At 42.2% G+C, this 14,416-nt stretch overlaps 1 protein-coding gene across 1 annotated transcript in view; it reads right to left on the minus strand.

The window, feature by feature from the left end:
* Positions 1-9,133: 9,133 nt before the first annotated feature.
* The window catches only part of NIPAL2 (NIPA like domain containing 2), a 52,036-nt gene continuing 46,753 nt past the window's right edge, over positions 9,134-14,416 (minus strand). The window contains exons 8-11 of the mRNA XM_033074538.1: positions 12,934-13,022; positions 11,003-11,066; positions 9,593-9,687; positions 9,134-9,281 (exon numbers count right to left, since the gene is read on the minus strand). Coding sequence (XP_032930429.1) covers positions 9,187-9,281; positions 9,593-9,687; positions 11,003-11,066; positions 12,934-13,022 — 343 coding nt within the window. The 3' untranslated portion in view covers positions 9,134-9,186. The remainder of the gene's footprint in view (positions 9,282-9,592; positions 9,688-11,002; positions 11,067-12,933; positions 13,023-14,416) is intronic.

The raw sequence follows: 14,416 nt of genomic DNA on the forward strand, positions 1-14,416 counted from the left end.
TGAGCCTAAATTTATTGTATTTTATGCAAATTAGTTATTGTGAGCAGTCTGGTTTTTTCTGACATTTCTGGAAATGAGCCAGAGTGCTTTGGACGGCTTACGTGGGGTTGATCCATTTCTACTGGATCGAGCTCTGGTTGACAGTCCATGCCTGCTTCTCAGCCTCATTCCCATGCTTGCACTCTATTGTGCTGTGCTTATTTCCAAGCGCCAGAACAAGAACATTTGTCCCAGAAGAGTGCTGCCCTTCCTCTGTATGCCACCCTTGTCCAAACACATCCTGTTCTTTCTCACAGGCTTGATTATTACCAACAATCCTTGGTTGGCTTCATAACTATCTGGCTATCAGTGTTTGAGACACACAGATTAGCCCCTTATCTTCTGGCTTCTACAGCTGCCTTTTATCTAAGTGAATTATTTGCACTGCAGCCAAACCCATGGGCCCTACCCAGATACCTCTGAGCACTCAGAAACGCTGCATATGAGGCTAACCCAGAAGGATTCAGGACAACACTGTAAGTAGAAGAAGTCAAGCACAAATGTGTGCAGAGGACTCAAACGAGTGCCCTGACTGCTGTCAGCTCTGGTGCCTCTTTCATCACCAGGGACACACCAATACCCCAAAGTCCTGCTGTGAAAGAAATGGAGGGCATGGGAAAGAAGTCAACAGGAGTAATGGCCCCAGAAAGGAGGAGGCCAGGTTTTAGAGCTATACTTACTTAATCTGATTTCACTGTGCTGCAGGGGTGCAGCGTGCACCCATCCCATGTAGCTGGTGGACGGGTAATGCATCCCTCGTCTGCTTTGAGCAGTGATGGAGATGATCAGAGGTTTCCCTTCATGGACAGGGATGGCCAGCAGGATGCTCAGCATGTGCATGTGCCTGGTGCTGGCAGAGCTCTGCAGCATGATGGCAAGCAGCTTCTGGGAAATGCCATTTTTTACTCAGGACATTCTTTGCAAAATTACAGTCTGTGCTAGTAAGTGTTTAGGAAATATGTCTGGGAAGTACATGTCAGGGATGCTTCTGGAATTAAAGTGAGTACTTGTTTGACCTAAGTGGGAAACATAAAAGGCTTGGCTCAGTTAAACACGTGCAGCATCAGACCCTGATTTAGGTAGGAAGTGCTGATGTTCAGATTGCTCCTTGGTAAAATTACCCCAAGGCTTCTCTCCTTCCCCTGCTCTTTCATGGGTGCCCTTTTGGGTTCCCAGATGAAGACTTTGCTGACTGCACAGCTGGAGATTAAAGGAGCACAATAGACAGGAAAGTAAGAGTCTATTTATCCCTGGCAAAGCCTGACATTTTCTAGTTTGGATGGAAAAGAAGACGAAAAGTCCACGGAGCACTTGAGTGAACAACAAATGGCATAGGAACAAATGCAGTGAAAGGGAATGCCAAGGTTGTCATCCCCCATCAGCAGTTTGGATGGGTTTGCTCCTCGGAGCAGCACGGGGGAGGCTGTGGGACCTCGTGCAGGAAGCAGGTGGTTTGCTTTACCCAGAGCCATGCGTAATGGCCAGGGAGCTGCGCCGCACGCCAGCCAAGCTACAGCAGATGGGCTGCAGTTTGCTCTGCTCAAGGATATTTTTCATGTTATGTGTGGAAAAGAGCAGTAACCCTTGTTTGTTATATGAGGCCTTGTAGGATTTTATTTGGAAAAAGGCCATTTCTGAGATTAAAAAAAAAGCCATTAAAAATGTGAGTCACTGTAATCACTTTTAAAGTGCTCTGACAGAGCCTTTTACTTGCAAAGACTTCACTACTAAAATAAACTTTTTTTTAAAATGAAAAACTCTACCACAAATTATCTCAGGCTAATTGAGGTGACATTAGGGATCTGTTCATTTGAAATTACGAAGAAAAATCACCCCAAACACCTCAGAGCACTGGATCCAAACTATTCACTGTATAAAGCTGCCAGCAAAATAGCTGTGTCTGTTCTGTGGCTTAACATAGCACCTTGGGCTGTAAAAGCACCACAATATTCCCTCCACTGCAAACGTATTTCAAATCCTATATCCCCAAAAGGGCTGGGGGACACTCCTTCCTTGTTCAGAGAGAGGCAGGACCAGGAGCTGGACCCTGTGGGGTGCCTTGGGAACCCCAGGCTGGGGAGATCCACAGCCTGAGTAAATAAATGGCTGATCACATGAATAATGATCCAAGGATGCCAGGGGTGCTATGCACATCCTGCTACTCTTTGGGGTTTGGATATCCCAGTGAGCATTGGCAGCTAGTTGTGTCTTCTTGGAGGGAAGATGCCCAAAGTGCTAATTCCAGAACACAGGCTCACTATGAGGCTGTGAGCAGTGAGGGACAGAGAGAGCAGAAACCTTTCTGTCATATATTAGCATCTGTCAAGTATCAGCATCTTTTCTCTCTGGTGCACCATCACCATCCTTGAGAAGAGACCAACTGACCTGGGCAGGGTCTCCCCACACCCAGGCACTCCTCCCAGAGCCTATTTACTTACCACACCTCAAACAGTCACTGAATTAGTCACTCTCCTCCCAAATCAGGGCTGAGCTCTCAAATCTCTCAGGTGCTGAAGGAAGGGCAGCCCTGTGATGTTGCTTGTTGCCACTGCCAGGTACCACCATACCTGGGTCAGACCCTGGACCAGAGGCTTTCAAAGTCTCCTGCCTGTGCTGGACTTCCTGGAGACCTCTGGGCAGGGGCACCTACACTTTGGACCACCACCAAACTCAGCAGTGAGTAAGAAATCAAATCACTGAAAATAACTGAGGCTGCTGCATCTCTGGGCGTGCAAAACAGCCGACAATAAATTACAATGTCAAAACAAAGCATAGGAACCTCCCTGGAGAGGTGGCAGGGCTGCAGCTGTGGGAAGTGGGGAAGCCAGGCATCCAACCACGCCACGCTGGGCCTCGTCCTGTTCTCTGCTACTTCTTCAGTGCTGCTACAATCTGACTTGTACTTTGTGTTTGGCCAAATGCAGACACTGAAAAAAATGGAGCGAAAGCAGAAAACAACCGCAGAAAACAATTTGAGGGCTGACAGAATTATCTGATGGTGAGAGAAGGTTTACCTTAGAAGGTAAGCTCTAATTTAATGAAAAATCCATTGTACAGTATTTTGCTGGAGGGACTTACCAAGTGCTTTAAACCACTGGCAAAAAGCAGATAGCTGCAAGCTAAACAAGTTAAAATAGACATAAGGCAGAGTTTAAAAGCAAACAATGACTCATTGCTAGTAAAAATTACTAATGGCATTGGTGGTTCCTTTACTTTGACTGGTGGGAGAGGATGGGCTGTCTTCTGTAGATGGGTCAAAGGGTTCACACGAGTGCTTGGAGGAGGTTGCCTGACTTGAACTGTAAAGGAGGCCAGGCCAGATGACATAAAGCTGCCTTCTTATATCAACAACCTTCGTTATTCACAGCACTGAATCAAGTCCTGCAACACATCCACGCACCCAGAATCCCAGTCAGTATTGTCGGGACACGTTGTTAGCTAAATGTTAAATATTGTCAGGAAAAAAGTAAACACATGGGTAACTGTGATGCTTAGTCATAGTAAATTATATTCCTCAGCTCTTTTGCATTGTAAAGCACAGAACAGCAGTTCTTAAAAAGTCAATAGAAGGTCCAGCAGTTTATTATTTGTATTCTATTGCTGTACAATGTGTTACCAGCCATGACCTTCAGTGACAGGTAAGAGCTGCTTAATTGGCAGCCTCTGTGCCATGCAAGCATTCTCTCTTACTCTTGGCTGAGGGCATTGGAGAGCATTAGACAGCATAAAGCTTTGCACCTGGTACACTGTTGAAACTTAAGAAAAACTTTAATTTTTTTTTCAAATGGAGAAAAAACTTCTGATCTTGTGCTCATGCTACTCTGGATTTATGCCTACAAGCTATCAAATGGATGACAAATGACAGTGCTGTTATTTCAAGCAGTTTAATGATTCTGGCAAAAGACCTGGCAGCAGACTCCAAAGATTTCATCTAGGCAAGGCAATGCCTATTCCAAGAGTGGAAATCTTCAACTGGAGAGCTGGCAAGTGCATGTTTGTGCTGGAGGCTTAAATCAATCATTTCTATTTTTCCCAAAGTGATTTAGCAAAGTAGAGAAACTGGCTCCTTCATCAATGGCCACAGGCCACTTTTCATGTTTAAGGTATTAGTGCCATGGACTAGAGTGATATATTGACTTCATGTAAAGCAGTCAGTGTTAGCACCACCTGTTTAATCATTCCTTTACAGTAGCTGTAGTTTGAAAACTGTCAACAAGTGCCTTGTTGACACTGTCAAAAAGGAGCCCAGGAGACCACTGTACATTACTGGTCCCTTGGAGTCCTTTCTCTGCATTCATGCAAAACTTTCCTGCCACCACGACACATATCTGAGTCTGCTGCCCAGTAGTGTCCCTCTCATTGCTACCTTGTGAGCTGACACAGAGTCCCCTGGGACTGATGCCTGAGTCCTATTAGCAACCAAAATACTGATGGAGATTTGTACTATGCAATGCTCTTTGAAAGTCTTGCACAAGCTTTAGGGGCCTAACTGCAAAACTGGAATTTAGATTAAATAAAAATCCTACTCAGCAGCCACCTAATCCTTTACTTAGGCCTGGAGATTCTTGAGGTGCTAATAATTCTGCTTCTGTGGATACCAAAACTGTCCATGCTTACTCTAGTGTTAATCAGAAAGTAAAGGGAATGTAATCCAAGACTGCAGGTTTAGACAACTTCCTCGTTGGGCACTCTCTATAAACACTTCAATGAGAGTATTGTACCTTCTTATCAGAGCAATCTGTGTTGTATAGATATCACACTGTGTAACTTCCCTATAGAGAAGACCCAGAAAGAGCTCTGCATGAAAGACAGTACATGCCTGAGAGGCATTGACAGGATGCTCAAGGCATCCCATTTAGCATGTCTCAAAAATATGTTTATGGGCAGCCTCAGGGGCCAGATTGGCTGTGAACATATTTAACACATGGCAAGAGGACAAGGATCCTTCCTACATGGTCAGGAGTGCTTAATATGTAGTGATGTATTTGCCAGTGCTGCCTCCTTTTGTGTTATAACTGAAGGGTTATATCAAGCCAGGTGCTTGGGAGATACCTCTACAAATTTCCCAGCTTCAAATGGTTGAAACATATCCCATCTGCCAAGGGAATGTCGTATTTCCTCTCTAGGCAGAGAATACTCATCCCAAATTGGTGGGAAATAAATTAAAAAAAAAACCCAAAACCCAAACTAAAACTGCAATAATATAATATGGAATCACTATTTATTTATCAATGTCCCTGATTCTATCCCAGAACCCCAAAACATTGCAAACTCAGAATTTCTCAAACTCCTGAGAATTGAGAGCACTAAACATTTCTCTGTCTTTTGCTCCTGAAGTGGCCTTGGTTTGTGAATCTTCCAGCCTGGCTCTCCAATAACAATTATCATACTTAGCCTCTATCTCCTTTCAGCTATTTGCTAACACAGTCCAGCTGATTTCTGAAGAAGGAATGAACAAACAAATTTGAACAAGAAAAATGTCAAGCCTCAGAGGACAGTAACAAAAGGGCATACTGACAGACAGCTCAGTCTAATCATCTGCATCCCAGTGTTATAAAAGGGAGCATTCTTCTCTGCAAGCAACCATCGATCCTGCATAAAGAGGGCTGGAAGGAGACCTTGCATGGGTGAGAACAGTTTGAGTATAGAAGACTTTTCAGTCCAATTCTTCCAGCACTGTTTATACACCTTATTGCAAACAGTCACTGAAAATAAAAAAAATTAGAATCATTTATAGTCAGAGCTGTGCCCAGACTTTTAGCTGACCTTGGTTGCCACAGTCTGCCTATCCCAGTCCACTTGGGGCCACTCATCACTCTGTATACACAAACCAGTGAGTCTGGCACTTAAAAGAGCTTCAGGAAGCTCTCAGCTGTATTTGGGGTATGGTGATACAAGAAGAGTGATCTTAGCAGAATGCTTGCTTATATAGAGAATCTCCTCAGAAGGAAAGAAATAACATTACAGTTCCCTCGAAGTAAGAGAGGTCTCATCCCTCTCCCCCTTTTCACATCGGTCCCATCAGTACATTCCAGTCAGCCAGGCTGGGTCACTTCAGAGAGCTGCCCCAGCAAGGAGAAGGATGCAGATGCTTTCTGCAGGATGGGTGAGCTGAACTGGCCACAGGAAGCCACAGGACCTCACAGCCAGGCAAGAAGAGGATGAGCCTTTTGGCAGTGCTGATCCATTCAAGCAGCTTGCCAGGTGCATGAAACCACAGCTTCAAAGCACAGAAACTCAAACCCTAATAAAGTTCGGCCTCTTTCTTTTGGTGTTAGGTGACCAGTGCCCCTACATGCAAAATGTGAGCCTGCCAAAAGCTGGGCTGGAGTGAATAGCAGGCAATCAGCCTGCCAGGTGAACACCAGGACCCTCCCAGGGGCAAACAGAAAAATCCAGTCCTAACTTTTTTTTTTGCCAGCTGAAACTGTTGGTAAATGCACCCTGATATTTCATGGCAAAAATGAAACAAGTCTCTCTCTACTGCAGAGCTCCCATTTCCAGGCCCATGGCCAGTTAATACTTCATCTCTTGCTGCAGCGTGACCAGCAGCGGAACAAGCCCTAAATGAGTCCTGCTGGTCCTGGTCTGTCAGAAATCCCAAGCTGGAGCCTAAGGGACCATGTCAGACACTACCTGCCCACCACACCTTCTCCTGATTTGATTTCTGCAGATCCCATGGAGGAACTGCTCAGGAAAATTCAGTCTGCAGGCACAAGTTTGCAGATTATTATCTGGCCCACATTTTTGATGTCAGGAAAACTGCTACAAGAAAATAACTTGTTATTAAGGAGAAGGGCTCCAGAGATGATTTTTTATTCCAGTGCAAAGGCTTTTCCTTTAGCAGGCGTTTGTCTGTGGTGTCTGCAATCTAAATATGGCAAGCAGAATCTGAAAATAACATTGATTAGAAACTGATTCTTGAAACAAGTCATGTCCGTTTCTTGGCAGAGTAGTAATGAATTCTCACAACTGAGTTTTTCCAATCCTGTAATACACTAATTAGTTGGAATATATTAACATCTCAAAGATCATGTCAAATCACAACTTTTAATTGCACATAATTTCTACCAGTGTTTTGGTCCACAAATTATTTTGAAATACACTAGAGTTAAAATAAAACATTTTAACCCTTATAATTTTTAAATAAACCCATAGGAAGGAAAAAAAAAAACATTGCTCAAGAAGAAATAAAGTAATTTAAAATAAATAACTTTGCCACAGATTTTTACATTTGATTTCTTGCTTTAAAGAGAAAATCCTACACCTGGTAACCTTTATTACCTCCTGCAGCTCTCCTGAGCCATGGAAACAGATTTTGGAGAGATGCCCAAGGCCAATCATTTAAAAAAGTAGCAACACCAAATCCTTTCACTCATTTGTTTCCTAGGTCACAGAATGAAAACCTGTAGACCTCTTATTTCCATCTTCAGCAAATACTCTCACTTGAGACTTAGAAAGCAGCTTAAATTTGACTTGCAAAAGAAACACAGGCATGTCCTTACTCCCCAGAGAAAGCCTGTAAAAGTCATGTGCTTTTTAAAAAATTTTAATCTCTAGAAACTTGAACTCAAGATGTTAGGTGGGAAAGGAAGGCCAAGCCAAGGAGTTGGTACAAGTAAGGTGCAGACACAGAGTCTTGTCCAGTATCAGCTGAAAAGACCCTTATTGGAAAAAAAAACCAGCTTCACAAGTCCCCAAATGCCATAGTTCCTGGGACATTGCCGCACATGAAATACTGCAGCTCTATGTGTGCTTTGCAGCATTTGAAATGAAACTGTCTTATGGATTTTCAGCTGTACCTATCTTAAAATTAAATAAACAATTATTTGAGAAAAAAAATACAACTGAAACAAAATGCACACAGCCCTACTCACTACCATCCCTACCCATTAGTGCAGATTAATTCAATCCTAAAACAAGACATGAACATTTTTCAAGAGCACTTCCATTTGTTTATGCAGAGGATGTGACCAGCCCCACTGTGCTGCCTGAGGTGGATCAATTCTACCATGCAGGGATAAGTGCATCCATGATGAATGCCTAGGAGCTTTTTTGTTGGGGCACTGGGACGGAGAGACACCAAGACTGAACACAAAGCCTGTACTCTCATCGTTCCCATCACTACCAGCTCTTCAAATCAGTGTGGAGACACAGCCATTTAATGAAGGGGAAACTGCACAGTTACTGTGACTCCTTGTGGTCCTGTTTTTCACAGCCTTTCCTCACGCAGAATTACCAGTGGTAACAGGAGTTGCCCTACTTTTTTAGAGGTATTTTTCCAAGACATATGAAGAGAGGGACTTTTGCTACCCCACTTCCTCTGAAGAACTATGCATTTTCTTCACTAAAACCTTCTTTCACTGAAAACAGAAGCTAAAACTCAGAGCAGATTATGCTAAGAGATTGTAGAGCCCAGCCCAGTCCAGCCCAGTGCACAGGACTCCTCTGGAAGGATGTAAAATATCAAGTATAGTGCCCTAGTCCTGCCTTGGTTGGGCACTTCAAATATGTGCATGTGCCCATGTGCCTGTGTTTATGGGAAATACTATCTTCTCACTCCTCACACAAGTACTGATTTCCTTGGAAGATAAAAGAATTAATCTGGTGGTAGGAGATAATCTGGATTGATCTTCTACAAACAATACAAAAATATTTTTGTGTACCTATTAATGTCTACTGCATATATGCTCATAGTTTTGACTCCTGAACAGGAAGGAAAATATTTAAAAGGATTATATATATAGCAGAAAACTTTGAAATTACTTATGAAAATTCTAATTTCTCACCTTTGTCTTTAAACTTTTATACAGATCTGAGGAGTTCCAAAGGGGAATTTATATAATCCTGTTCTGTGCGCATTGCATTTAAAAGCAATTAGAACTCTAAAAATGTCCTCAAGAGGCAATGATACTAGGAGAATACTCAATTTCATTAATGGTTGTTTGTTTTTTGTTAAGGCTTCCTTTACCTTTAAAACACATTTGGTACAATCATGGGATAAATTAATTAGGATTAAATAATACCATGACTCATCTACATACAGGATTTCCATGTATACTTCAGTATGTTCAATAAAAAGGTGCTACTGATCCTTGTTCCAGTGGTGTTCCTCCTGTTACTTGGCATGTAAAGTGCTTTCTTCTTTCAGCCTTGCCTTTTCACTGAGTCATCTTCCTTATTCAGTGTGCCATAGCATGAACTGTGAGAATCTGGTTGTATTTTGCCTGTCAGTTTTTGTCCTAAGGAAATGTGATGAGAGAAGGAAAAAACAACAACTCCATGAAGAATTTTAATAAAACAAATTCCCCACCAATCCATCATTTAAACATTCTTTGCTCCAGTAATCATTGTTTTCATTTGACTGGTTGTAACAATAGCTTGGAAAAACCCTGAAAAATTCCTTGAAAAGTCTGTTGGGAACAGGAATAGAAATTAAGGGAACAGTATATTTATTAAATGTGACTAGAGCACTTTTGTGACTCAATTCTCCTAGGTCATCCCATTATCTGATCCCTCATTTAAAGAGAGACAGGAAAAAAGCCCTACTTACCAGGAATATGTCCACAGTCAATAAAAGGAATTTGTAAATGCTCCTCTTTTTTATTTCTTGCAATTATAATCACACCAAGGAAAGATAGGAGACACCTGCAAAATAACAGTGGCACAGTATCATTAGAAACAGTTCACTGCATCTGAGATGAGAATTTCTTTCCATATTTCTTTTTCAAGGCTTCCAAACCCAAGCTGCTGAGTTTATAAAGAAACACTTCTTCCTGGCAGCTCTATAAATTTATTTTGGGTTTCTTTCAGTCTAGTTTTTGCCTCCTGAAGCTGTATTATCAGTTCCAAAGGCTCAACAGCCAAAATTACACTTCCAGCAATATATACCTAATCAGATGCCTGTGAGTGTGAGACCTCAACATCTAAACCCCTGAGCAAATCTTCACAAAGCATCCAAGCTAGCATTCTAGCACGTGCAATTTCATTAACAACTCAGTCTAGCTGCGGACAATCGACATCTCTGTTGTTTTTCTCATTTGATTGTGTGTCTCAGGGGCAGGCTGTAAGCCAGGAGCAATGAAAAACTGCTATGGCTGGACACATCTTCTATCCACTGTGTGTTGGACACACAACCCCTAGTTCCTATCTGCCAAATACATGGTTGCTCATCTCCATTTTTTTGTCTCTTTTCCAGCAGTCAGACAAGATAGGGGCTGTGTGCACCTACTCCAGCCCAGCTGCAGAAGATGAAGATGTCTGAAGCTATCAGCCCCATTTATTTGATAGCACTGTGGCAAGACACATCCAGCAGTTCTAGGGGATCTTTTAAACATTTCGTGCCCATTATTATAATTATTACCTCTCCCAAAAGTTGTTGTGGTGCTGATAGCCAGCAGAAGGTTTTTGCTCTCACAACACCTAGGGAATTCTTCAAAAGGTTATTTAGCATGCTCTGAATTCTTCCACAGGCATGCTGTGTCTTTCTTGACACAGGCAGACTGGGGAGAGTTAATACAGTACTGCCTTGTGGGCAAGCAGCTCATATAATTACCCATGCCTAGGGGCAGAAAAAACCAGCCAGACACACCAGTGGAAGGTAACATGGGAGGAGATGCCTCACAGCTGTAAAAGCACCCCTATAATTTGATATTTGGGGGAGAGCAGTGACTTCTCCTTCCTGCTGGAGGAACACATGATGCTGGTTTTTCATTCCATCATGAGATTAGTAGTTCACAAGTGTCTCACATTTTTACATATTTGGATTCAAAACCAGGCCTCCAAACTCCCAAAGCACAGACATCAATCTTTCCTTTAATGTTTTTTTTATCCTACTGTAATGGCTATTCCATAATACTTTAATAACAAAGTGGGTTTCTTCTTACTGAGAAAAGAAGAGATTCCACAAGGCAATGCTGTTTCAATACAAACCTTAGTGCAGATTTGAGGCTGATACACTTACCCAAAGAGAAACATGAACACGCTCAGAAAAGCTGCACTTTGGAATTCCCGATAAAATATGACCCCTGGAATGTGACAGAAACAAGAATTGCAGATCTTGACTGGCTTCCAAGTGATATGAATTACAGCTGGGAGGGTCAGGAGAAGTGTCATGCTTGAGTAGAGCAAAAAAAAAAATCCCAAATAAGGTATTAATACACATTGCGATGTGTTCACTTTATGTCCTATATTCCATAATCTAGGCTTTCTCAAGATACTGCATAGGACTGGAGAAGATTTAGTCAATCAGGTTGGAACATGTGCTGGGTTAGTAATTGCACAAATGCACGTATCTCTTGCACTGTCAGCAACAATTTCTGTGCAGGTCAAACTCGAGGTCTTATTCACAAGCAGAGACATACCAACACAGCTAGGAGGTTCTTCATGGACTTCGTTAAACTACTCCAGCAGACCATGTGGACATCTTAACTCCAATTGGGAACAGATTTTCAATAACTGTGTCCCTGATGTTTACACCAAGTGAAGGGCTCCAGTGGCCAAGTTTGCCAAATCTTTCTGGCTGAAGGGATCACTAGCTCTTTCTGGTCACCCCTCTTCCAGGAATTAGCACCTCTGTAGTGGAGGTGACAGAACCAGATGTGTATCTGGATCTCAGCTGCCCCTATTAACAGCCAAGTATATTAGCTTTAAACCACTGATGAGTGTAGCTCTGCTTAGAAACACCAGAGTGGGACCCAGGGCAGCTGAAGTGTGACTGTGTCTTCAGAGGCTGTAACTGGGGATGGAGGAATCATGAGACAAGGAACTTTCTACGAGCACCCCAGCAAGTTTCAGCAGAGGTTGTTCTTCTAAGCTCTACACTGGTTTAACTAACCTGGTGCAAATGCACATGTATCCACTCTCAAAGCTATTAAGCCATTCCTGAATAGGTACTTGATCTTTTAAGGAGGCACCAGGCCAAATTCCCCATATGGCCACAGGAACACAACCCCCTTTTGGCACGAGTTTCCTCTCGGTCACAAAGTGTAGGTCTCTTCTAACACAGGTGTTGAGGCAATCTGTGCGTGAAGCTAACTCCCCTTCTCATTAATGGCAGCTCTGCATGAGAAACTCCTGCACAGCAATGACAGGAAAGCCCCCAGCGTGTGTTAAAATGAGTCATAAATGTTCTAACAACATGATCATTTTGGCTCATTGCTGATACAGCATCTTAGTCGTCCTCCCAGCTCATGTTCTTATGCTGCACACCATTTCCAAGATTTGCAGTCCCTCTTTAACAATGCTGAGTTCAAAGTTCTCACCCAGAATAAAATGTTAAATGCTTAAAAAGTTTTTGTAGTCATTTTATTTCCTTCACTTAACCCAGAATTCCACCTTCTGAAATGGAATATACACTAACTACTATGAAGCACAGCTGGTTGTCATTTGAGTAGTTTGCCAGGCTGTTAAAATTACTCTACCAGTTTGACTAGGGAGAGACTGGTGTGCACATGGTAAATACATTTACTGGATGTCAATATGAGGGTAGGATAAATGCAGGTACTTCTAGTAAGCCAGGAAGGTACAGTATATCACACATATCTATTTTGGAAAGGTTAGAATTTGATTATTTTTATGGAATTATAGAATGATTTGTGTTGGGATGGACCTTAAAGATGATCTAGTTCTAATTTGATTATTTTTATAGAATTCTAGAATGATTTGCATTGGGATGGACCTTAAAGATGATCTAGTTCTAACACCCTGCCATTTATTTTGTTTCAAAAGTTGCAAACTCATTTATTTTTTAGAACTTAAACACCTATGACTTAGGAAAATTTCTTTCTGTGAAGATAAATATGTCTGGTTTGAGTTCCTATTCACATGGTTCCTGTTCTTGAAAATCGGACGTTTAAAAAACCTTTCTGTAAAGGAAGAAGGTCAGAAACAAACCTGAAATTATGGCACTGGTGGTGAAGAACACAAAATTAATGGGGACAACTGCTCTTGCTTCATACAGATGCATTGCTTGATTCAAGAACCTGCAAGAAAAGCATTATTGCATCTCATGCCTTGCACTTTAAGTCAGGTTAAGCCACTTCTTGTCAGTTTAACAGTAAGTGTGACCATTTCTTACCACAAGAGCAAGTAGCCCTGGACAGCACACACATATTGAATTTAATTTCTCATTTTGACTCTGCAGAGTACAAATGAATAGGTGAAAGCAAGAAGGTTGGCATGGATTCTTCTGGCCATAGGCTCTCAATGAACATATTTTTGAAGCATTGCTGGAAAACTTTGTCTGCCATAGATAAGGGAGGAATGCTACGGTATTATTGCTTATGATCTGCATTGGTTCTTGGAAGCAGTGCTGCCTGCAAGCAGCCAGGGATAAGTCACTCTAATTCAAACAGGTTTTGTAAGGGTATGGTGGCATCATGGACATGAATATGTGAGTTCTCATAGAAACTGTTTCATTTTGCTGAAGTCTACAGTGCTGCTGCGGCTCAATCCACCTTGCCTGAAACACTTATTTGTATGTTACTCCCTGCAATCACACCACTCTGTCCTGTGGGGAAAGTCCAGGAAGGTGCTTCAAGCTTGTGCTCCTTGGGTTGGAAACTCTCTGCCCTGCTCTTCAAAAAGGTAACGTGAACTCTCACCAGAATCATGAGCTAGAGTGTGCAGGACCACAGGAGCATACACTGCACACAGACCTGCAGGAATGAGACACTGGCTGTGGAGCAGCCTGCACAATCTGCAAAAAGGCAAAGCAATTAATCCACTGTACAGAGACCACAGCTATCAACATTCACCCATAGAGTGATGAATCATTAGCTGACATTGTGGATGCACCTGTAGATACTCCGTTATGTGAATGGTCAATTCAGAGAGAAAAATCAGGAGTCTGCAGAGTACATTCAAGCCTGTAAAAAGAACCACACTTGAACATTTCACTGGTGCAATATATGTGCACAGTAAAAATCCAAGCTTGGATCTGTTTTAGCCATTAAAATAATTGCGTGGTTATTTTAGCAACTGTTGAACAGTCTCCATGGTGCTTTAAAAATAAAGAAATCCTACATATCCACAGGATAGTCAGGATTTTGAAGTCATTGAAAACACCTCATTATTTTCTCCCATTTGCAACAAACTTGGTCACAGGGACTAAAACAGTGATAGCAAGGCCCAGCGTTGGATCCAAGAGATTGTTGCAGCACAGGCTGTTCTCAGCTAATGAATGACAGTCAAATAAAATAAGAGAGAAAACAAATAAAATGAAAAATCTGGACTGACAGCACTGTCCCTGTTAGAAAATGCATCCAGAAGAGTAGACAGAAAGGGACACTGAGCCTAGGGAATGAAATGGGCACATTTCACTTCTGCTTTAATTTTGGCCAGCAAAAGAAACAAAGAAAAAAATTAGAAGTTGGAG

Source organism: Catharus ustulatus, chromosome 1 (genome assembly GCF_009819885.2).
Source record: "Catharus ustulatus isolate bCatUst1 chromosome 1, bCatUst1.pri.v2, whole genome shotgun sequence".
NCBI lineage: Eukaryota > Metazoa > Chordata > Aves > Passeriformes > Turdidae > Catharus > Catharus ustulatus.